At 43.6% G+C, this 22,202-nt stretch overlaps 1 protein-coding gene across 1 annotated transcript in view; it reads right to left on the bottom strand.

Moving 5' to 3' along the window:
• SLC24A3 (solute carrier family 24 member 3) overlaps positions 1–19,803 on the bottom strand; it is a 504,574-nt gene extending 484,771 nt beyond the window's left edge. Inside the window, exon 1 of the mRNA XM_039220101.1 lies at positions 19,610–19,803. Coding sequence (XP_039076032.1) covers positions 19,610–19,742 — 133 coding nt within the window. The 5' untranslated portion in view covers positions 19,743–19,803. The remainder of the gene's footprint in view (positions 1–19,609) is intronic.
• Between the last annotated feature and the right edge of the window lie 2,399 nt (positions 19,804–22,202).

Genomic DNA, 22,202 nt, shown 5'->3' with positions numbered 1-22,202 from the left:
ACAGTGTCATCTGGGCAAAAAGGAATAATCTAACAAATATTTATTGAGCTTTTCATGCAAACCAGGCTCTGGGCATAAGGCAGGGAACACAACAGATGAAGCTCCTGCTCCAGGGAGCTGCCATTCTCCTTGCGAGGGTAGTGGCAGCACAGTGAGAAAATAAATGTACAGTCTATCAAATGATGACACAGTAACTGCCCAGGTAAACATCTATGTGATGGATCACTCCAGGTTTTCCCATTTATGCTTCTCGGCATCAGACCACAAAGTCTGACGTGTGAAGTTATTAGTTTCCTAATGCTGCAGCAATAGAGTCCCACAGTCCTAGTGGTTTTAAAATAGACCAAACTCTTACAGTTCTACAAGTGAGAACTCCAATAGGAGTGTCAGTGAGCTAAAATTCAAAGTATCAGCAGGGCTGTGTTCCTTCTGGAGACTCCTATGGAGTCCCATTCCTGGCCTTTCCCAGCTACTAGCAACTGCTCACATTCCTGGGCTCATGGTCCCTTCCATCTTCAAAGCCAGCAAGTGTACCACCCCCATCTCTATTTCTGCTCCCACTAGCCCAAACTCCACCCCTCCTGCCTCCTTCTTTCACTTACTAGGACCTCTGTGATTACAAAAGGTCCACCTGGGTTTTCCACGATACTCTCAAAGTAATCTGATTAACAAATTTAATTCCCCCATGTCATATAGTACCACAGATTTCCAGGATTCTGGGATTAGGACAAGGGCATCTTTGAAAGGGAGGGGGACATTTCTGGCTACCACACTGGGGTAGCTTCTGTTCAACTCCCTGGCAGGAAATGTTCCTCAGATATGTTTGGCACAGTGGAAACTACCACTGTCTACCTATGTGACTCTGAGCAAGTCACTTTAACCCAAAGAGATAATATATCAAATCCATCGTTCTGTGGGATAATTGAGATAAAATACATGAAAGAAGTGTGAACATGGAAAAAACACTGATCAACTGCTTAATATTAGATAGATGTAGCTGTTCTTGATCCCTCTATCCATGAATTAAATTTCTTCTTCGTAGCAAACTAAAATATTCAAGGTGAAATCTGAACAGGTATTCTGAGATACTAGGGCAATCAGTCAATGGTATGTGATTTACTCTTTCCTATATTCTCACTGAAAGAAATACAGAAATACATTAAAAAAAAAAAAGATGCGGTGTGTGGATGAGCCCTGAAACACAAGAACAGGGTGTGACAGGTGGGTTGCTAGAGAACACACTGATCCCTAAGTGTGAACCCCATCTCAACCATGCTGCTGAAAGGAACTGCTTTCAAGGGTTCCCCTACCTACCCTATCAAGGTCATTCTATATCCATCCATGCAGAAACTCCAATTCTTTGGAAATGTATCTCAACCAGGGAGAGTGGGTAGATGGCAGAATAATACCTTCTGCAGAGTAATAAGAGAAGAGACAGAACCACGAGCAGATACAAATGAGGGTGTTATGTTTTAATGCACTGTCTCTAGATGAAAGAACTATCAATTAAGTGAAATTATATGAATAAAGCTCCCTCTAAATATTCAAACTACCAGGAGATCTCCTTTTAAGCTAGCTGAGTCACCCTTGAAAAGTCAACATAAACACAGAGAATCTGGCCAAGACCATGAACAAACAACACCCAGACCTGCAGCTAAAGCTATGCTAACAGTAACCTGACACAATGTGGCAGAGTGAGTGCTCAGGAGAGACAGGGAAGTCCACTGACAGGCACACACGGGGCCTGGATCTTCTCCTTCAAAGGTAGACAGCAAAAAAAAAAAAAAAAAAAAAAAAAAAACCTGATAATTCTCTGCAACTACATTCTAAAAATAATTTATCAAAGAATTAGAAGTAAATTTCAGAAAGAATCTATTTTGTAATATCAACGGCATGTAAGAAAATATGGGCTATATGGCAGAAAATTAAAAATAAACAGAAAAGCAAATATTACAATGGAAGCTGGCCAATATGGAGATGGAAAAGATATGACATGGTTAAAAAGACCCAAAGTGCTAAAAATAAAACCATTCAGGAGAAATAAAAAAAAAATTTCAAGACTCTTGCGGAATGAAGAGGAAATGACCAAAAGGGGGAAATGATGAAATGAGAAGATGACAGACATGAAAGACAGACAAATGGCTATCCAATTACAAACAGTTCATGTTCCAAGAAAAATGACCAAAACAAATGAAAAACCACTCAAAGGTCATATTCTCTAGGCAAACTGAAAGAAAATTAGAAATTGGTATTTAAAAATATACTAGGGACACCTGGGTGGCTAAGTTGGTTAAGCATCCAACTCTGGCTCAGGTCATGATCTCACAGCTCATGGGTTCAACCTCCGCATCAGGCTCTGTGCTGACAGCTCAGAGCCTGGAGTCTGCTTTAGATTCTGTGTCTCCGTCTCCATCTCTCTCTGCCTCTCCCCGACTTGCGTGCTCTCTCGCTCTCTCTCTCTCAAAACTAAATATTAAAAATATTAAAAATTTAAAAATAAAAATATACACCTAAAAAGCACCCTGACAATTTGGAAATTAAAAAATCAGTCTCCTAAATCATTGCAGAAAAAAATAATAACTACAATGACAAAACTATTTAAAAAGTACAATAATGACTACTTGACACTTTGGAACTTATAAGGAAAGTCTAAAGCTGCCCTCAAAAGCAAATGCACCATTAGCAAGAAGGAATAAAAATATATAAATAAAACAATTAATTCAAGATACTAGAATAAAAAGGAATTAAGAGAAGATTTTTAAAGTACTATTAAAGCCATAACTGATTCAGAAAACAGGGGGAAAAGAAAAATTGATAAAGATACCCAAGAGATGGATCCTCCAAAAATAATAAAATAAACCAAATACAGTCAGATTTCATCAAAGGAAAGAGAAACACATGTCAGTAATTAGAAAATGTTACATAATCACAATTACAGAACAAGTTAAAATGTTAAACTGCAATGCATCATTTGATTCATTTTAAAAATCTTAATAAAATTGAGAAAAGAAAACAAATTCTAAGAAAACAAATTACCTACACGGAAAAGTGGCAGTGGCAGAAATTGAAATTGTTTCTGCAGTGGCAGAAATTGAAAAGTTTCTCCAAAATTACTTTTAAGAAGATTTTCTACAAGCCAGTAAAAGGCCAGGCAGTACCATATAAATGTTCTTTCAAATTTTAAACTTAACAGACCACCCCATGCTTCATAAAATATTCTGGAACACAGAAGAACATGGAAATCATCAATTTGTTTCGTAAAGTTAGTGTAATGTGTAGTGTAGTATGATGTATGAAAGTGTAATGCCAAAACCTGTCAAAGAAGTTGTAGGTCAAGATCTGTCAATAATACAAGAGTAGGGGCACCTGGGTGGCTCAGTGAGGTATCTGACTCTTGATCTTATTTCAGCTCAGGTCATGATCTTTAAGTCATGAGATTGAGACCTTCATCAGCCTCTGTGCTGACAGGGCAGATCCTGCTTGGGATTCTCTCTCTCCCTTTCTCTCTGTCCCCTCCCCACTCATGTGCAAACACATCTCTTTCCCTCTCTCAAAATAAATAAATGTTAAAAAAATACAAAAACAAAAATTCTATAAAGAGTATGGACAGATCCAATATCCTATTTAAAAGAAACAAAGAAAAAAGGAAAAATATCACGGCTATCTGGGGTTTACCTCAGGAGCAGCTTCATGTGGGTATTTATTTACATCACATTATACTAAACACTTCAATAAATGTTGATAGACCGGGCACCTGGGTGGCTCAGTCAGTTAAGCATCTGACATCAGCTCAGGTCATGACCTCACAGTCTGTGGGTTTGAGCCCCACGTCAGGCTCTGTGCTGACAGCTAGCTCAGATCCTGGGGCCTGCTTCAGATTCTGTATCTCCCTGTCTCTCTGACCCTCCCCTACTCAAGCTATCTCTCTCTCTCTCAGAAATAAAAAAAAATTTTATTAAAATTAAAACTAATGTTGATAAGGCATCTACCACATATAACATCCACGGTTGATTTAAGAAAAAGACAATTATTTGAAAATGAGAAAGATGAGGAAACTTCCATAGCATAATGAAAATCAACTAACATAACCAAGAGCCAACAGTAAAAACTACCCAACTACAGCATGAATCTAAAAATTCCCTCTGGGGCTGCTGAAGTGGCTCGGTCATTTAAGCATCTGGTGCTTAATTTCAGCTCAGGTCATGATGTCACCATTCCGAAAGAGGCCATCCCACCCTCCCTCTCTATGTTGACACCACAGAGCCTGCTTGGGACTCTCCCCCCCACCGCCCCTCCCCTACTCATGTGCCTGCTCTCTCTCAAAATAAATAAACATTAAAAAATTGCTAGTGTATAAATAAATTAATTAATTAATTAATTAAATTCCCTCTAGGGGCTCCTAGCTGGCTCAATTGGTGGAGCATATGACTCTTGATCTTAGGGTCTTGAGTTCAAATCCCATGATGGGTATAAAGATTATAAATAAACAAACTTTAAAAAAATTCCCTCTAAGTGTACCTGTTGTGATGAGTACCAGGTGATGTATGGAAGTGTGGAATCACTATATTACATACCTAAAACTAATACATTGTATGTTAGTTAACTGGAATTAAAATTAAAAATTAACAAAAAGAAAAAATAAATAAATCTTTGTTGAGGGCTTTATCATAAAAATAAAATTAATAAAATTAAAATTCCCTTTAATAGAAAGTTATTGGAAATTAACATTAGTTTGTATAAAAAATTTGTTTATTATTACTTACGTTGTTTAAAACTTAAGAATGAAACATAAAAGGGATGGCTCAGTCGGTTAGCACCTGACTTCAGCTCAAGTCAGGGTCTCACGATTCGTGAGTTCGAGCCCCATGTCAGGCTATGTGCTGACAGCTCAGAGCCTGGAGCCTGCTTCAGATTCTGTGTCGTCCTCTATCTCTGCCCCTCCCCCACTTGTACTCAGTCTCTTTCTCAAAAATGAATAAACATTAAAAAATTTTAAAACAAAGGAAAAGAATAAAACATAACAGAATTAATTATGAAGAGTAAATATTTTAAGAGAATATATAAAGAAATAACAGCCATAATAAATAATAACAGAATAGCTTTCACAAAGAAATGTAAGAAAGAGATGGGGAAATAATTATGAATCTGGGTGGATTTGTTTTAAAGCCTTGATCAAATGCAGCACATTCTGAATGAAAAGAATCAATGCTGTAAAATACCATTTTTCCACAAATTATTTATAGATTTGTCAAAACCCAGAGGCATTTGAGCAAAATTCAACAGAGACTCTAAAGTTCACCTGGAAGGATAAACAAGTGATAATAGCAAATGATTTTTTCCCCCAAGACAAGAGGAGAGCAGTTGCCCTATCAGTTAATTAATATGCTAATGAACTACAACAATTAATTAATGAGTAAGTAGAACAAAATAGACATCACAAAAACTGCTTCTGGCACATAAGAGAACAAAGTACAGAATAAAGGTCAGACCACAAATGTGTGGGTAAAAGAAAGATTATTCAATAAACAATTTATTAAATCTGTTCATGTGCTTAAGTGAAATCTTCATCTTAGCTCTGATACCTTCCAAATGAAATAAAGAGTTAATTTTACTTTAACTAAACCATAATAGGAGGAAAAAACATAAAGGATTATTGGACTAAATACAGTAAAACCTTGGATTGGGAGTAACTTGTTCTGAGAGTGTTCTAAAAGAAGAGCCAAATTTCTAACAAATTTTAACTTGCTAAAGGAGCAATGTCTTGCAATACAAGTAGTACATGATGTCAAACGTCACATGATCACAACTAAGCCAATGGTTCTTGAAATTTGCTTTGATATAAGTGCTCTGGATTACAAGTATGTTTCTAGAACAAATTATGCTCACAAACCAAGGTTTTATGTAGACACTTGAGATCCTGGATCAAAGCATAAAACAATGAAAAACTACAAGAGAAAAGAGATATAGTTTTAACGAGATAAAAATGAAAATCTTCTGTAAGCCAAAAAAAGAAAAAAAGGAAAAAAACCAGCAAAACTTCTGACACAAGATAAAAAAATATATATTTATGGAATATATAAAGAGTTTTACAAATCATTAAGAAAAATAGTTATCCCATTAGAAAAAAAGAATAGACATGAATACACTTTTCTCACAAGAAATAAAAATAGCCAATAAACATTTAGCTTCATTCGTACGAAGAAAACACAAAATAAAACAATAAGATACCATCTCTCTGAAAACTGAATTTAAAATATGTAAAATAATCATAATATTCCATTCTGGCAGAAAACACAAGAGTGCTGTCAAACATTGCTATTGGAATTTTTAATTTTCAAATTCCTGGAAAATTACACAGCAGGATGTTAACCTTTACAATAGGCATGCACTTTAACACGGACATAGCACTTCTAGGAAACCAGTCTAAAGGAATTGCCATCAATTATCAAGGACTTGATCACAATGAGCACATCGAAAATACCTAAGTATCCCAAATGGAGGCCTGAAGAAATAAACTGCAATATAACCACAGGATAAAATGTAATAGTTAAGGCCATGGGGTCTGGAATCAGACAGCCTGAATTCAAATACTACTCAGCCACATAGAAACTTTGGGCAAGTTATTTACGCACTTTGTCTTATTTTTCTTCACATATAAAGTGGAGACCATAATGGTACCCACTCCATTGGATATCATGCAGATTAAAGGAGTCAATACAGGGAAATGCACTTAAACAGTGCCTCAAGCATGCAAAGTGTTCAATAAACATCACTTGCTATAAATACTAAGAAAAATATTGTGATTTTTTTTAATTACTGTTCTTATGCAGACATTGAAAATTGTGTTTTAAGTTTGACGCCATGGAGAAATGTTCATGATAAATTAAAGAGCAGAATCTACAAATTCTACACAATCTCTTCCAGGAAATGGAGGAAAAGGGAATAATGGTTCCTAATTCATTTCATGGGGCCAGCAAAACCAGACAAAGATAGTACAAGGGGAAAAAAAAAAAAAACTATGACCAACACTCTTGGTGATCAGAGATGTGAAAATCTTCAATAAAACCAGACCAATTCAAATCCAGAAAAATGAAATAAAAAGCACATCATGATCAAGTGGGGCTTCTCTAGGGTATACAAGGTTGAATTTGTATTTGAAAAATCAATCCATGTAACCCACTGCATTAACACTCTAAAGGAAAAAAAAAAAAACAGGATCCTATCAACTGATGCAGAAAAACACCTGACAAACTTCAATATCCATCTTTGATAAAAATTCTCAACAAACTGTAACTAGATGGAACTTCCTCAACTTGATAAAGGACATCTATGAAAGCCCTACAGTAAACATCATACTTAATGATGTTTAAGCTTTCCCCTTAAGATCAGGGATAAGGCAAAGATAACTGACTCAAACTCAACATTGTACTGGAAATCTCAGCCAGTATGCTAAAGTGAGAAAAAGAAATAAAAATTAATTAAAAACCCACCCTGGGATCTGAATATTTATAGCATCTCTATTCATAATCACCAAAAAGAAAACCAACCAAAATGTCAAAAGGTAAATGGATAAACAAGCTGTTGTACATCTGGTTTAATGGAATACTGCTCAGCAGTGAAAATACACATGCCAACAATGTAGATGAGTCTGAGAGGCATTCGGCTGAGTGAAAAAAGTCAGTGTCAAAAGATTTCATCCTGTAGGATTCCATTTATTTGACATTCTCAAAAAGACAAAACCATGATAATAGAGGTCAAGGGTTAGGGATGAGGAAGGGTATAATTACAAAGGGTTAGTTTGAGAAAGTTTTGGGGGGCAGATATTTTCATTCTGCATCATGTCAATCAATTTTAATGTATATTAATTTTTTAATTTCAAAAGCAGTATCCTAGTTATTATATATACTATTTGTTCAATTTCACAATATATAAGGGAAGAAATATACCACAATGTTGGAAAATACTGGAATTGACCTGTCCTCATGTCCAGATTTATCAAAAGTAGGTGCAACAGATTTTCTTTTTGCACTTACCCCAACAAACACTTGCAATTTCAAATAACCATATTATGAAGTCCCACTAAGGTGATTATCATTAGAGTTTCAAAGCCTAGACTGTTAAGGTCCTAGGAAACTTTGCTTTGTTTGGAAGTGGTGTTCAGATCACAGACTAGAATTGTACCACCAGGTATGAAAAAAGTTGAAGTCTTGTAAACTCAAAACCCCAACAGGAAAAAATTCATGGTCACTCATTTTTGAAACAACTAATCATTCCTATGGTTATATGAGATGACGCAACAGGTAGAAAGTAAACCAACGATGTTAACTCTCTCCTGAATCAAGCTAAGACTGTCCTAAGAGCCAGTATTTCCACAAAAACAAATCTTTCATTTGCTACAATAAGTAGCCCCCCCAAAATTCCCTAATTTTCCCCATTTAATGATTACACTGCATGCAAAGTAATTCCCAGCAAGATTCTAGCACTTCAGAAACATTTCAGATTTTGAAATAATTTCACTGAGTCCATCTGCATTAAATCCACTTCTAACCTTTATTTTCTGCTTTTTCCTTATGTATTTACTAAGCAAAGAGTCAGAAAACCAGGCTCCAGGCCTCAATAGTAATTCTCAGATGTTAAGAGACAATAGCCCCCAAGGTCTCTATCCATAATACCTAGGAAACAAATAATGGTGAAAATCTCATTGCAGAAAGCTTGGCCAAACTGCCTGAATGAACAAGCAATTTGAAACAACTTCATGGAGCGTTCATTCAGCAATGCCGTGCAAATGACAGGAAACATTATCCCCCAAAGAAATTGGTCACCAGCCACACTCAGCCTCTATCTGGCACTTCGATCAGGCTGCCATCCCTGATTAGGAGTGAACCTGAAGACAGAGAAAGGTCTCTATGCCCCAATTTCACGAATGTTGACTGACTTCACACTCCTCTCCCCACCCCCAACTCACAAGCAGCTTTTGGTGTAGAGCGACACTACTGGTGATGGAATTTCCTTTAATTCTAAGAGCTTTATTTTTTTAGCTTTATTTTTGAAGTAGGTGACAGAAGTTACTAACCTTGACTGTTGCTTCTGAATAAAAAGGTACATAGGCTATGTGTGGTTAAGAAAGGGCAAACACAAGTTATCCTCATGATGGTGGATGGATCTGTGCAATATTCTGATTGTGGTGATTACAGCAACCAACGCAGGTAAGAAAACTGTATAAAACACCCACACACCTCTAACAAACACTACACACACGTGCATAATACCGTACAGGCATGTACAAATACTACATGCACATACATGCACACACTACAGGCATACACATACTAAACACACTGCACACATGCATGTACACACAACACACATACTATATACATGCGTGTACACACTACACACATGTGTACACACATACTGAATGCACACACATACTGCACACATATACACTACACATACCTACTACATACACTTAAACAGACACACTTATACACATGCACACGCACGTGCACATGGGCACAAGTGAAACTTGGGGATCTGAATAAGGTTGGTGGCTTATATCAATGGCACTTCTCTGGTTATGGTTTTAAACTAGAGTTGTGCAAAAAGTTACCATTGAAGGAAACTGGGGGAAACGTACTAGGAATCTCCCTGCATTATTCCTTACAACTGCATATGAATCTACAACTATCTCAATAAAAACTTCAATTAAAGGAAAGGAGATGGTGAAGACTATGCTTTCTCCCTACCCCTGAGCATAAGCCCTACCAAGGGGCAACAACCCTTACCAGTTTCATGTATACAAGAGCTAAAGAGAGAAAGGAGGAAGGCAGGAAGGGAGGGAAGGAAGGCAGGGGGAAGGGAGCCTGAAATAAGCCAGGACCATCCTGCAATGTATTAAAATAAATTGTTCAGCTCTGGCACAACTCACTGAGTCTAGGAGAATGTTTCTGCTGAACAACACCTAGCTCCCACTTCCTCTTCCACTGGATTCCCACTGGATCTCCCTCCAGACAGGACACGGGGCAACCCCTCTCTGAGAAATCCAACCGCCCCCTGATAAAGATCCAGAACTGGAGACATGGAGCTACCCAGTGACATGGCCCAGTTGGATCACTTTACAGAGAAACAGTCAACAGACCCTCCTCTTAGTTTCCAATCATCATTTCAGTGGCCTCTCTTAAATATGAGCACACATCAAGGACCACATAATATGAAAAACAAGAGACAGACAACAGCAGCTTGGAAGAAACCAAGTCCACATAGAGAAAAGGAAATTCCAAAGACTACTTACTATTCATACACTTCGGGATATAAGCAATGATACTGTATTGATGAAGCAGAACAGGATGCTGCTAAAAATAACTTTCAGAGCGAGGAGAAAAAGAGCTCTTGGAAACTAAAAATATGACGGCAGAAATGAAATGCTCAGTGGAAATAGAAGATGTGGTTCAGTAGCCTATAGAAATTAGAGCAGGGGAGGATGAGGGGAAACTGGGGAAGAAGAGATCAGAAAATCAGAATATCAACCTTGTAAGTCAACCACCGCAAAAAGACACAATCCAGAGAGAGAGCTTGGGTTGGAGGAATGCACACAAGTTCCCAGATCTGAAGGACATCAGCCTCCAGATGAAAAGAACTAGGGGAGTGCCCCGGACAATACATGAAAACAGAACCATGCCAGTCATTTAACTGATTTGCCTGAACATTAGGAGCAGAGCAAAGAGTGCCCATGTTTTTCGGGGAACAGATAATGCACCAAACAACTAGAACTGCATCAGACTTCTCAGGAGTAACCCTGCAAGTTGTGGGAACAATGCCTTCAAAACTGAGGAAATTGCGTTCCAATGTAAATTCACCCTGCCACTGAACTATCTTCAAAGTGTGAGGCTCTAATTATGTAGTTTCAAACCTTTTTTCAAACTACAATGTCTGCAACCTTTGTTTTGTTATTTCCATACCCCGTCTTAGGAGGCACCTGGAGGTATGTGCCCCAGAAAACTGCACCATAGATGAAGGGATAAAATCAAGCAGGGCAGGAAATGCACACAGGTTCCCTGCAACACAGGGAGAGCTGGGGGATGAGGGGAACCCACAGGCAGGATGAAGCTGAAGGCAGATCTCAAGATGACAACTGGGCAGCAGATTTAACAAGCAACCTCTCCAGACTAGAAGAAGCTGGAAGAATCTGAGAAGGATTTCTTCAAAAAGAGAACTGGATAGAATATCTAATGGCAGTGTACATAGGCAGAGAAGGAGAGGGTAACCAGAAGAAAGTTTGGGGTTCATTTAGTGGTGAATGTTGAGAAAACTAAGCAGACAAATACTCATTCACATTTAGAACAGAAAAATTAAGCCCAGCATGCTTCACAGCTCAGGTACAAAGAGCACTGATGCGGCACTGACAAGGTAAATACTGACCACTGATCTAGCCCAGTGGTGCCCAGTCTTGGCTGCACACTGGAGCTATCTGCTTCCCTTAAAAAAAAAAAAAAAACCAATAACCAGGCTACACCCAAGAACATTATGTCAGAATCTTTGGGGAGTGTTGGACCCAGACATAAGTAAAGTTTAAAGTTCCCAGGAGATTACAATGTGCAGAGAAGAAGGAAACCCAGGAGCCAAGCAAAGATACAATTTTCACCCTCATGCATACTATTCCCTAGGTATCTATCTGTAGCAACTGCTTATGATCTTGACTCTTAACAATCAGCTATCTTCCACCTAGATGTCCTACCAGTAATCAAAATCAAAATGTCCAAAAGTGTTCCTTCTTAAAGATGGTGCTATTGACTCAGCAATGTTAACTTGTGGCACCCCCTTTCTCCTGGTCACTCATGCCTCCCATCACCCACTTTGTTCTTACAACAAAATCCTACTCAAGAAATGTGCTTGTTACTTCCTGTTCCTGGTTCATAGCGCATTGTTTGTCACTAAAGTGAAAATGCTTTTGCTGAGGTCAAACACTGCAGAAGCAGAGAGTCATGAAGTGAAAAACAAAGCTGCAAATGTGAAATTCCTCTGAACTAGGTCAACAGAGGGGCAGACTTTAGTTGTTCTCACCCTCCTAGAAATGAGAAGTGATTGACAAGCAAGGAATAATGGCTAGATTTCATGATTTAGATAAGCAACTTATATTTAGATAAGCAACTTATATTGGTTTGAACACCTCCAGAAATGGCAAAGGCCTATTCTCCTGTTCCCTCCAATGTCTGAAGTCTAGAGTTCAAAGAGTCATGACCAACATTCTCCATGGTCACAAATGTGTCCAGGAAAGTTGAGTTTTCTTTCTTTTTTATGTTTGTTTATTTTTGGAGACATAGAGAGCATGTGAGCAAGGGAGGGAAAGAGAGAGAAGAGAGAATCCCAAGCAGGTTCTGTGCAGAGCTCAACACGGGACTCAAACTCACAAACCATGAGATCATGACCTGAGCCGAAATCAAGAATTGCATGCTTAACCAACTGAGCCACCCAGGAGCCTCTGGTAAAGTTGAGTTTCTATCCAAGTGTCAAATGTCTATGCACTGCCATTCAAATCCACCATTCCCCTGTGTACACATCTCACTAAACATTAGCAAGGTTGGGGCACCTGGGTGGCTCAATCGATTAAGCATCTGACTTTGGCTCAGGTCATGATCTCACAGTTTGTGGGCTGGAGCCCCGTGTAGGGCTCTGTGCTGACAGCTCAGAGCCTGGAGCCCACTTCAGATTTTGTGTCTCCCTCTCTCTCTGTTCCTCCCCCACCTGTGCTCTGTCTCTCTATCAAAAATAAATAAACATTAAAATTTTGGGGCAGGGGGACGCTGGGTGGCTCAGTTGGTTAAGCATCCGACTTCAGCTCAGGTCATGATCTCATGGTTTATGAGTTTGAGCCCTGCGCTGGACTCTGTGCTAACAGCTCAGTCTGGAGCCTGCTCCAGATTCTGTGTCTCCCCCTCTCTCTGCCCCTCCCCTGCTCATGCTCTGTCTCTCAATAATAAATAAAAGTGTAAAAAAATTTTTTAACATTAAATTTTTTATTAGCCAAGGTTTCATTTGGAGCCTGTGCCTAAAACCTTATCACTTTACAGTTTCCAACAGTGTTTAGGGAACCAATTTATACCCTCGCCTGAAGTAAATGAGAGAAGCTGTCTCTCCCACACCTGTGTTAACATTTGACATTTTCATTTTTGCCAATCTGATATTTTAAACGGTATTTTGTCATTTTTAAATGAGATTACCCTGATTATTATTAAGGCTGAGGATTCTTACTGGTATCTACTGGTCATTGGCAACTGCTTTGTGAATTGCCTACCAGTATCTTTTGACCATTTTTTTATACATTTGTTTTTTTGTTCCCCGTCTATTACCAACCTAATTCCTTTTATTTTCCAGGTTCCAGCTTCTCCTTACTTCCAACACCTCCTCTACGCCCTGCTATATTTCTCATTCACCGCTCCCATAATTCGTGAAAACTAGTTGTTTAATGGGTCTCTTCCCACTAAAGTCTAAGCCACCATGAGGACAATATTCTGGGTATCCATCACAGACACTGCTGTCACCCCTAAACCTAGCAAAAAGCATGCCACATGTTAACTGGATGAATGAATGGAGGTCTTTCGGTCTTCTACCAGTGGGGTCCAGGCAGGAACTCATTCAAGGGGTACCACTGAAGACTGTTTCAGAAGGGACCGCTTACAAAGGTGGGGGTGGGAGATCTGGTGAAGCCCCCCAAGATTCCCAACAATGAGGAGTATCACCACCCTCAGGGATGAGAATGAGGACGGGACGGATGCACTGTAGCCACAGCAGAGAGTCTGGAAGATGTCATCCATGATTAAAACTGCCTGGATGGTGACCACTACATTTCACTCTGAGAAAACCTTCTTCTGTTGTATCCTTAATACTCAAATTCTCCAACCCTACAGGATAACACCATGTTTCAAACTGTTGCAAAGACAAACAAAAGTCATTGCCAAACAAGTCCTGCAGAAACTGAAGGCAGGAAAAGAGCAGAAAAACTTGAATTACCTTCCTGGCAGTACCACCCATTTGCTATGTGACTTCAAGGGCATCTTCTGAACTCTCTGTACCTCAGTCTCCCCAATACAAGAGTCAGTATACTATTATTGCCCCCAAAATATATATAGCTCAAGGAAAAGCAATCTCCTTGAGGAAAAAGAGAGTTGCCAAAATTCTGTCCTATCAGCCAACTTCCACCAAGCCCTGGAATTCTCAGCAAATGGCTGGTTTTGCAACTCTTTTGGCTTTGCCAACCCTCCAGGGTATTTAAAAGAAATCTTCCCACAAGGAATCAAGGCTTTCAAGTAAAGGAAATCTTTGAGAAAAATCTGGGTTGATGAGCAGCTAAGAAAAGCCAGGAGAGACACATCTATATATGTTTAGGCAGAAAATAGAAAAGGTTGAAAAGCAATGTGTTTCTAAAATACTGCTTCTATGAAAGCAACCTTCTGTTACTCCTTTACTCTCCCCAGTCGACTGAAAAAGGCAGCGTGATTCCCATTTTCTATTCATGTCCTCCTAAGCTGGGGCTAGGGAATGCAGGGGCATGCAGCTCGTATGCAAGTGGTCTTGGGTTCAAATCCTGCCACTTAATGAAGTGACACAAGGCAAGGCACTCACCTTCTGCTGCTCTGTGTTAGTCAGTGAACAATGGGTAACAACACTGAATTTGATGGATGGGGGTGGGGGCAGAATTCTAAATCGTGAGATTAAAATGCATGCCAGTAACTGGGTTCCTGACACACAGTCGCTAGTTTGTATCACAGGTACTGTAGTTCAGAAATCAAAAGAGCTTCTTCACTTAACAAGTGCCTTTTGAGCATCTACTATGGGCAGGTGATGCAGATGACAAAGGCGAGCAAAGGTCAGAGGGTCCCTGACCTCCAGGGGCTTGTTAGAATCTGGTGAAGAGGACACGTTACTCAAATCACAGCCAAATAAATACATAATTTCCAACTGTGATAAATGCTATGAAGGGAAAATAGAGGGTGTTCAGGGAGCAAAATTGAGGGACCTAGTCTGGTTGGGAAGATCTTGCACCCGGAAGTGAGAGATGAATGAGCTCTGATTGGTAAATGTGGAACTGGCATGTGTGACAGGTCTGGCACCAGAAGAAATGTCACCCTTTTGAGGAGCATTAGAAAGGCTAGTGTAGTGAAGCATGGAAAGGAGGGCAGGGAGGGAGAATATCCAGGCAGGAAAAATCCAGCAAGGCATCCCCGTAAACCACACAAGAGATCTAGAGGTCGTGGCCACTGTCCTCGGAGGAAGAGGAAGCCACAAACCTAAAGATGAGCTCTCCGATCTGCAAGTGAAATGTGCAGTTCAAGTACCCACACAGCCCTCCTTTCTGATACCACCTGTGGATCCCAAACCCGACTTAAGATGGGCTGCCACATCTTCACAACTGGAAAATATTTCAAATATGTATTTATTACTCACCATTTACCACGTTGGGAAATGTCTCTGTTCTCTAAGTTATTATCCTTTGGATCCCTGATTTTCCAAAGACAGCCACAACACACACACCTACCTGCTCTCTTTACGATATACCCTGACACTTGTCCACTGGGTAAGTGGTAGCATCTATGTCCCCCTTCTGAACTTAAGTTGACATCTGTCAATGCCATGGCCAAAAGAAAACAGTGGAAGTCATACCACGTGACTGTTGAGGCTAAGACACAAAACTGCTGTGTACTTCCACTGCATGCTCTTGGAACCCAGCTGCTGTGTTCTGAGGAAGTTCCCACTAAGGCACGTGGAGAAGCCATACGGAGAGGCCACACATAGGTGTTCTGGGTAAATGTCCAGCTGAGAGTCCAGCCAACAGCTGGAATCAACCCCAGACATGGGAGTGATGTTGCCTCCAGATGACTGCAGACCCAGCTGTCAAGTCACCCAGGCTTTCGATCTTTCCAGCTGAGGCCCCAGACACGCAAGACATAAGCCATCCTACTACACCCCGTCCAAATTCCTGACCCAAAGTATCTATGAAAACGGTAGTTCTACACCACTCCGTTTCGAGGAGATGTTATTAGAAACAGTAACTGGGCCAGAATACATACATAAACTTTGAGCTATATATATTACATATATGTTTTTCTTATTTGCTATCCACCTACCTAGGAACTTTCTAGAAGGGATGTCGATCATCACTCCCGAGATGGAACTCTAGGTTCTATTCACACCACTTCTGGAAAAAGCTGACTGGGTTCCTCACTTCAAAGAAAAACTAAACATTTTCAGACCACTCAGAACATACAAAAGTAATCCATTCTCACTGCAGAAACAAGAAAAAGAAATGAAAACCCTCGTTTAACCAACCTGACACCTTACTACAATTGACCTTGAAAACAGATTTTTAAAATGTGATCTTTATCAGCCACAACTAAACAGAGCACCAAGGACGTCTTCCTCTACCACTGGAAGCTCAAGTGTCTGTGAAGAGGGTGTGCAGCTATTAAATGAGGCAATGCGCATAAAGTGTACTGAGCACGGTGCGAGGCACTTAAGACCTCACCCACCAATTCCTACTCCTGCTTTGGTCTTTGTGACGATTCACATCTTTCTTGATTCCAGCAGCAACCCCTCCTCGACCTGTATTTAATAATGCTTGTGTCCTATCTCAGCTGAAAGGAGTCAATACCGGAGTTTGGTTAGACATCAAGAAAGGGAGCTCAGGTGCCACACCGTCAGAAATGTTATACAACATTCTATAACACAACTGCCACACATCTCTATTTTGGTTTGGTAAAAGAACAGTCCTTTGTATGAAAGAAAGAAAAGAAAGGAAAGGAAAGGAAAGGAAAGGAAAGGAAAGGAAAGGAAAGGAAAGGAAAGGAAAGGAAAGGAAAGGAAAGGAAAGGAAAGGAAAGGAAAAGGAAAGGGAGAGAGAAAAATTGATATGTGTTAAGAAAACAGGCTTCTGAGAAGTTACATTTTAATCACTGGTTTTCAAGGTGTATTAAAAAATACATCCCCTTTGGTCATTAGGAAAGTAACCCCCATGTGGTTATATAAATATTATAAAACTACACCCAGATGGTAGCATGAATACCAGGGAACAGAGGTGGGATCAAAGAGCCAGGCCACCTCGGGTTGGGTCCTCCCTCTACTCCTCGATTGCTATGCGACCTTAGGTGAATCGCTCAGCCTGTCGCAGACACAGGGTCTTTAAAACAAGGCCAAATTCCAAACTTTTTATCCATACTGACAGGACGCTTGAGTAGAGTTAGCACGCAAATTTCCAGGGTAAAATGTCACTATTCAAAAGCTTAAGTATGCTGAAGGACAACCCTACCAAGCTAAATAACCACTTGCAGATTCACACATATTAATTAATATTTTGAATATGATCTCAAAAAAACCTGGGCTTGGCTGTGAATCAGCAAGGCATCATGTAATGAAATCATGAGTATCTCCTTGAAGAAAAGGTGATTCGAGACAGAATTACAACTGGTATGCCATTGGGGGCCTGGATGGCATCCCCCTTCACACTGCTGGATTTTCACAGTTCTCTCCAGTTCTGGGGTAGGGGTCTTCTGAAGGCCTACATTTATGAAAGGGGGGAGAGAGAGAGAGAGAGAGAGAGAGGAATATGGGAGGAGAGAGATCAAGGGAAGGGACCAGGTAAAGGGTTGTACGAACGAAGTAGGAGTTGGTGACACCTGGAAAGAAATGTCACTGCTAAGGAAACCATTTCAAAATGACATTCTAGGGGCGCCCGGGTGGCTTAGTTGGTTAAGCGTCCGACTTTCGCTCAGGTCAAGATCTCGCGGTTCGTGGGTTCGAGCCCCGTGTCGGGCTCTGTGCTGACAGCCAGCTCAGAGCCTGGAGCCTGTTTCAGTCTGTGACTCCCTCTCTCTCTGACCCTCCCCTGCTCACGGTGTCTCTCTCTCTCCTAGAAATAAATAAAAAAAAAAAAAACATTTAAAAAAATGACATTCTAGCCACCAGGTTTCTAGCTTACAGAATGTCTCCCCGCCACCTTCTCCCTGAACATCCCAACTTTCCCAGGGCCCCAGGCAGTCCCAAGCCACTGACTGATTTGTATGGGCCACATTGGCCATCTAGGAAAATGTCTTTTACATCCTAGGAGTGGTGACTACTCCAGGACTCCCAGAGCCTCAGGATGCAGGAAACATGGCTGGCATGTAATTGACTTAGAATGGCTTTTTCCAAATGTGGCATCAAGTACAGACTGGCTGTGCACTCACAAAAATCAGGAAGATTAAAAGGGGGGTAACCAAAACCCTCTTCGTGAGAATCAGTCAGTCACTGTTTTTGGCAGATCTGACACTGCCCTTGAAGAGAAGTCCAGTTTCCCTCTCCAGCACACTCCTCTTCAGAATGTCAGTCCCCATCGCCAGATAATCTGCGATTCGGGAGAAAAGAAGAGAGTTCTGGAGTCCTGATGGCTCCACCGAAGACCAGGATGAACTCCCTCATATTACCATATATGATGAAGTCTGTCAAGAGTCTGAACCAAGACGGACCATCTGCTTTCCCCATGAAGCACAAAACCAGCCAATTTGGGGGAGATCCCTTTTTTAACCGATGCCACCCTTCATCGTCACTATCAAAATGCTTTTATCCTGCACTTCACAACGCCTTGTGTTAGAGCTACATCTTTCTTAACACCGAGGTACATACTTCTAACGGCTTTTTCTCACAACCATTTTTACGGCTGTTTTCCCACGAGCCGTGTCACTTGAACTGCTGGGATATAAAACCGTTTTTACAACATTCTTATTCTTCCAAGTCTTTCCCTCCATTATTTAGACAGCTGCCCCCCAGGGTCCAAACTGTTTTCAGTGGACAACTGTTCCGAGCACATTTCTCCACAAGGTCTGGTCTATTTCAGCTCAAGAAAGGCCAAGGACAAATAAGACAAAAGTTGTGGGGAAAGGGCAGACCCACTGCAGGGCACCATGAGAGCATATGCAGAGTGATGGGCAGTACGATCTGAATCATTTCTTCCAGAGCTGCAAGTGGACAAAAGGGGTGAGTCTTCCAAGGAGCAGTGAGTGAAAGAGAACAAGTCCGTTCTTAAACCCTAGCCAGGCAGCCAACACTTTTTCCTCCCCGGAGTTCCCGGCACCTGTTCTGGAAAGGCGGGTACAGAGCTTTCTACCTGGTCCAAACAGCCTGTTCTGTATGGGGAACACGGGGGAATTATGTGTTTCACCAGTCAACCAGCCCCCTTCGTGCCCTCAACAAGCCAAAGGTGTACAGGTGGTTACCTGCACAGGTACTGAATTGTACCAGGACAACTTTATTGCTGGCCCTGGGAGACTTTTTTAGGGTAACAGTCCCCACCGCCTCCAGTCCCCAGCCAGTCCCTCCTGCCGATGGGGAAGAAGGACAGAGATCCAAGAGGCACAGGTAAAGGTTCCCAGGGCCAGCCAGGCGCCCCCGCGTGCCGGCCGCTACTCCAGTGCGCAGTCCTCCCTCCAGAGCCCCCTCCTCCCAAGCCCCTCCGAGGGGGCAGGGGGAATCCCCATGCCCGGCACCCCTTCCTGCCGGCCAGCCCGCTCGCCCCGCGCCCGGCCCGGGAGCCCCGAGCTGCCAGAGCCGCAGCGCCCACTCGGGGCGAGCCGCGAACACTCACCATTATGCTCTTGCATGCTCGACAGCGACCAGAGCAGCAGCGCCACCAAGGCCAGGAAGCAGAGCTGGCTCAGCAGGAGGTCCCTCCGGCGGCTCCGGCGACGCTCGCGGTCCTCGTCGTCGGGCGACGGCATCCTCGGGCGGCAAGGCAGCGGCCCCGGCGGGCGGCGGCCGCTCCTGTCGCGGGCGACCGCGGCGGGGACGGCGGCGGGAGGCAGCCCTGCGCGCTGCAGCCGCGCGTCCTCGCTGCGCTCCCGCCTGGCCGCCGCCGCCGCCTCCTCTTCCTCTTCGCCGCTGCTGCCGGGCTCGTCGTCTTCGTCCTCGTCGTCGCTGTCGCTCAGTCCCTCCTCGCCCTCCTCCTCCTCCTCCTCGCCGCTGGCCCGCGCCGCCGCCTCCCGGCGCTCAGGGTCCCTCTCCTCCTCGCGCGCCATGGCTCCCACGCTCGGCGTCCGCGCTCGGCCTCGGGCGGCGGCGCGGCGGGGGCGGCGGGGGCGGCCGGGAGGCGGGGGCGGCGGCGGCCGAGGAGGAGGAGCGGGGAAGGACCGGCGGGAGGAGGGCCTGCCGCTGGCCAACTCCGCCGGCTGGCGAGGCCACCCGGGTTGGCTCCGGCCTCGCCGGCTGCGGGAGCGCGTCGCGGGACCGCCCGCTCCCTCACTTCATGGTCCGCGCGCGGAGAGCGGGGAGCCGCGGCCGAGCGGGGCCGGAGCGCGCCGGGAGCACGGGCGAGGCGGGAGCACGGAAGGCGCAGCTCCCGCAGCCTGCGGCGGCGCGGCGTCTCAGGCTCGGAAGCGGGCGGGGGGCAGTGCCGGGGACGCAGCCCGCGCTGGCCGGCGCGGCGGCGAGGGGGCGCGTGGGGAGGAGATTGAGCTGGGGAGGGAGCCCCGCGCGCGATCCTTCAACCGTGCGGTGCCGGGGGGAAGGGGGCGGCGCAGAAGGCCCCCTCTGGGGGAGCACGCCGCGGGGAGGCGGGTCTCCGGGCAGAAGGAATCGCCTGAAACTTCGGAGAAAGAGGGTCTCTTCAGCCCCCTCCCCACTGTCGACCCCGAGCGGAGACGCCGCGAGTGCGCTCTGCTGCGCGCGCCCAGCCGCTAGCCGCGCCTCCTCCCGCGGGCCTCCTGGGTTTCCCTCCGCCCCCTTGTGGGGATCCCCTGCGCGCCAGCCTCTGGACCTGGAACTGGACTCACTGGAGGCTCTTGGCTCACGGGGGTGTCCCGGCTCCCCCAGCTGGCTCGGCTCACACTTCACTCCCCGATCGCGCTGGACCCAACCCAATCCTGTGGCTGAAGGAAGGGGGGCAGCTGGCACTGTCCCTGAGTGAGGCGGCCTGAGGATCCCTAGCCAACCTCGGGAGGAAGCCCCTGGCCTTCCGCAGGGAGCATCAGTCTGCCCCTACCCCCTAAGGTCACATCCCTAGTTCCCCCATTTCCCTGCCCCCAGTTCGGCTCCCACCCTCACCTACTTAAGATGCTATCTGTCCTGGAGTCTGACCAGCCCACAGCCCTGCAAAATGTGCCTATTTAGAGAGAACACCTAGTGGTCTCAGAACCATGCACCCTTCCTGCTAGGGTTTCCAGGTACCTCCCTAGAACTGCAGGCCGGATGGCAGATAAATAGACCGGAGATACAGGCTTTGCGATGGGGCTGAAAACTAAAAAGAATCGCCTGGAAACCAAGGGGTCTGTCTGGGTGACTGTCTCCATGGAATCCGGTCATGTTAAGGAATGTAGCGGCAGACATCTAGGCAGGTGAGAAGGAAGGAAGTTTCTCCACTCTTCGGTCTGGGAGCACCCACAGAGTCCAAGTGTGTCACCAACCTTGGGGATCTGTGGGTGATCACCTATCCCACAGTCTCTAAGATAGTCCCAGACATCGTTTGGAGACAGCAGGGTCACAGCAAATAACAAAGCAAGCCTTCAAAGGTGGCTGGCTTCCTGCTACAGAGGGACCATTTCACTCAAGGAGACTGGAATACTTTTCTGCTTCTTGGTCATATCATGTATTTAGTCGTGTTGTCAGCTTGGCTGACACACACATATTCCCAGACACACAGAGCACCTTCCCTGTGATGCCAGTGTGGTTGTCCTTATGCTTTGGTTCCAAGGTACTGAGAAGGATTTAAAGCTATGTACGTTTATCCAGGCTGGGGGGGGGGGGGGGGGGGGATCCTCCAGTTTGTTTTTACTTCAATACCCTCTCTGCTCTGAAATCTGTCAAAAACCTCCCTCAAACTTTCAGAGACAGAGGAATGGAAGGTTAGGAGCTGAGCACATGCCTTCATTCAGCTAACTGGGGAAGATACTCAAATAGCTTTTTCTAGTGTAAATAGGAAAAATAAAAGTGAAAGAGGGAACGTGGAACTAATTGAACACAACACCAGCTCTGGGGGAAATCGCCACGGGCACAAGGAATTGTGTAATCTGGTAATGGGAGAGGTATCCAGGAGGGAGCAGGGAGGAGAAACCAGGAATTGGCAGTTGCCTAGAATTCTCCCAACACCTGCAGTCAGAGGAAGAAATGAGAGACAGATCATTCCTGTGGCACACAGAAAGGACACTTTAGTTAATATTCATTTTGACAGATTTCAGAGCAGAGAG

This window comes from Hyaena hyaena, unplaced genomic scaffold (assembly GCF_003009895.1).
Source record: "Hyaena hyaena isolate Hyena2069 unplaced genomic scaffold, ASM300989v1 scaffold_859, whole genome shotgun sequence".
In the NCBI taxonomy this organism is placed as follows: domain Eukaryota; kingdom Metazoa; phylum Chordata; class Mammalia; order Carnivora; family Hyaenidae; genus Hyaena; species Hyaena hyaena.
This window is presented reverse-complemented; position numbering and strand designations above follow the sequence as displayed.